Genomic DNA, 3,139 nt, shown 5'->3' with positions numbered 1-3,139 from the left:
TATACTTACTTTGTCTTTACCGTCCTCCTTCGCATCTTCTTCTTTCTTCACTTCACTACTCGTCGCTTCATCCGATTTCTTCTCTTCTTCTCCACCCTCCTTCTTTTCTTCTCCTTCTACCTCCATGGGTTCTTCTTTAGGCTTGACTTCTGTACTGGAGGCTTCCTTTTCTTCTTTCACCTGAGAATACGAAGAGAAGAACTATTAAAATCAGAACATATGTATTTGGTTAGGGGTCCTTAAACTGGGAGTAGAGTAACGTGGAGGGGTTCTAGTTTTGGGACGATAAATAGGGAACAGCTAAAGCCCGATTCCCACTTCAATTTATGCTCCAATCACAATACGTTCCATGAATGGACAACTATTTTGAAAGTAATTAGATGGGAGTGACCATACTGTGACTTGAAATCTTGAAAAGCAAATGTAGATACTCCTATTTAATCGCCAGTAAGAATATTTTGACGGTATTAGACTGAAGTGTAAACTGAGTTACAGCCTAGCTGGTTGTTTTTCAAAGGGTTTAATCGGCTTCGAAAGAATAAGGACAAGTCTTAATGATGTCAATGGTTGACTAAATGAACACGGTTCAGCCACTAATAAGGAGATTTTTTTCCATCAGCAATCGGCTAGAGCTAAATCTGCTACAAACAGATACAACAATTAGTAGACACGAAATAATTTCCTCTTACCTCTTCCTTTACCTCCTTTTCCTCGTCCTTCTTCTCCTCCTCTTTCTCGTCCTTCTTCTTCTTCTCCTCTTCCTTTTCTTCTTTCACCTCCGCTTTATCCACATCCATGGCCTCTCCTTCTTTCTTCACTTCAAAGGACGTGGCGGGGTCTGCCTCTTTCTTGACTTCTTCCTTGTCTTTGCTGTCGGCCGTCTTTTCTTCTCCAGAGTCTTTTTCTTTCTTTACCTGAGAGTGGAATAATGTAGAACATTATTAGACCCAGTTCAAACCAATAGCCTAACGAAGCACGGATATTATCATTTTAAATGCAGTTTTTTTTATACAAAGATCTCAAGATAAACCTAGACACCTGGTCAATAGAAGAAGTATGTCTGTCACAAGTTAATTTTCAAGGGAGAATGAAAGAGGTTTGAAATCAGAGAGAGAAGGAAGACAGGATAGCAGAAATCCAGCCGTTCCGAGAACGAACCTTATCCTTTCAGGATAAAATCCGCCCCTGGCGTGAATCGAACCCGCGACCTAGCGCTTACAAGACAGACGCGCTACTACTAATTAGGCTGGCACTAAACACTTTAAGGAGAGACAAACTTTTCATTCCTCTCCATTCTCCTCAATATTATCATCTCCACATAACACCTCCATTCTTACCTCAGCTTCATCTTCCTCTCCAGTCTTCTCCTTCTTCTCTTCCTCTCCTTTCTCCTTGTCTCCCTCCTCCGCTTTCACCTCCTTATCTTCCTTTCCTTCTTCAGGTTTAGCGGCGTCTGTTGTGCTGGAGGATTCTTCTTTCACATCCTTGTTGTCTCCGGATTTCTCATCGTCCTTGATTTCAACTATGTCTGGATCCTGAGAGAGAAAATAGAAAGAACACACAAATGATTACTTCTTTTTCTTTTTTTTTTTAAAAAAAAACAAAAAACAAAACAAAAACAAAAAAAAAAAACAAAAACAAAAGAGGTTTGTTAGAGGGAACTGGGGTTTTATAAATTATGATCCCGGAATCGAAAAGAGTAGGACAGGATAGGAGAAAGCCAACCGTTCTGAGAACAAACATCATCTGTTTAGGATAAAGTCCGCCCCGAGCGGAAATTTTAATGCCTCTAACCAGACCACAAATAGTCAGCGAAACACAAGGAATAATCAGTGTCGGAGGGTTACTTACCTCCTTGGCTTTATCCTTGTCATCAGTGGAGGTCGCAGCAGGTGCAGATACAGGTTTGATAGGCTTCTTAATCACCTCAGGCATGCTGTAGTAACCATTGATGTGTTCAAACTCCTGAACCTGAGGGACACAAGTAGGGAAAAAATTAGATACACTTGAAAAATTTTAGGTTATAATGAGGTCAAAAATATATACAAAAACCAACGACCCTCGCAGCAATTTCTTCATTTCTGCGAGGGTCAGTGCTCCGTTGAAGCCGTTCCTATTCATTAAGATGTTTTTTTTTCTCTCTTGGGTCGGGACTAGGGTCGAGGGTTGGGGCTCCGTTATGGACACCTACTAAGGTACGAGATAAAGATTGCATTAAAGGGTTAAAGGTGAGATTTCGGAATCGTCTCCTTAGTGATGCTCGGGACAAACAACTAGATGCAAGACCCCATGACCAAGGTTTCCTTAAATTCTTTCTTATGAGGGATCTAACCTACAATCCTTACCTTCTTTCTTATGAGGGACATGACTCCAATCCTGGTGAGTACATGCTGTCTGGACAGTCCCTCCCTGGGTACGCCATCAGCAAAGTTCTCAGCATTGTCCGCGCCTGGTTCACATAGATGTCGCATGAACAGAGACACGTACGCCTTGAAGTTCTTCTCCGACTTGCCACGCAGGTCTCGCACCAACCTGGGGGTGAAAGGGACATTTTAATAGAGGAGATATGCATTTGGGTAAACATTATGCAGAAAAGGTCGATTCCAAGATAAAAAATGGTAAAAAACTCCAAATCTAAAGTCAAAACTGCCAGGCTAGTTAGCTTGGTTAGTAGCGCGTCTGCCTTGTAAGCGCTGGGTCGCGGGTTCGATTCCCGCCCGGGGCGGATTTGGCTGGCTTTCTCCTCTCCCGTTTTCCTTCGATTTCGGAACGATAAGATCTTAACAGTTCCCTCTATCAAACCTCTTTAAAAAAGTTAAAAAAAAAAAAAAAAAAACTTTCAAACTATAAACTTTTATAAACGAAAAAAGTATTAGATTAATTAGAGTTCATTATTATAAGTGTAGGAGACGGAAGGGAAGGAAGTCAACAATAGAGACCCAAAGTTAACGAGCTGTTTTCCTTTTACGTTAGAGAAGTAATACGTAAGTAACGCTATACCTATACGAGTTGGTAGTTCATACGTAAGTTAGAGAGTTACCATTCACAATATAGCAAATAGGGAATACATAACATACAAAATAGACTCTACTAAAACCAAATAGTAGATTATGAGTCTATACATCCTTGAATAAATCTA

General features: G+C 40.7%; 1 protein-coding gene across 1 annotated transcript; it reads right to left on the bottom strand.

The window, feature by feature from the left end:
• Nucleotides 1–9: 9 nt before the first annotated feature.
• LOC103523706 (chromodomain-helicase-DNA-binding protein Mi-2 homolog) lies at nt 10–3,124 on the bottom strand (the record flags this gene model as incomplete). Its single annotated transcript, XM_026833083.1, has 6 exons — nt 3,078–3,124; nt 2,346–2,532; nt 1,852–1,971; nt 1,338–1,535; nt 690–914; nt 10–180 (listed from the first exon to the last, which is right to left on the bottom strand). Coding segments are annotated over exons 1-6 (948 nt in total), but the record flags the coding sequence as incomplete, so codon positions are not given.
• Between the last annotated feature and the right edge of the window lie 15 nt (nt 3,125–3,139).

This window comes from Diaphorina citri, unplaced genomic scaffold (genome assembly GCF_000475195.1).
Source record: "Diaphorina citri unplaced genomic scaffold, Diaci psyllid genome assembly version 1.1 scaffold34416, whole genome shotgun sequence".
NCBI classification, from domain to species: Eukaryota; Metazoa; Arthropoda; class Insecta; order Hemiptera; family Psyllidae; genus Diaphorina; species Diaphorina citri.
Note: the sequence above shows the minus strand (reverse complement) of the source record. Positions and strands in the feature narration are given on the sequence as shown.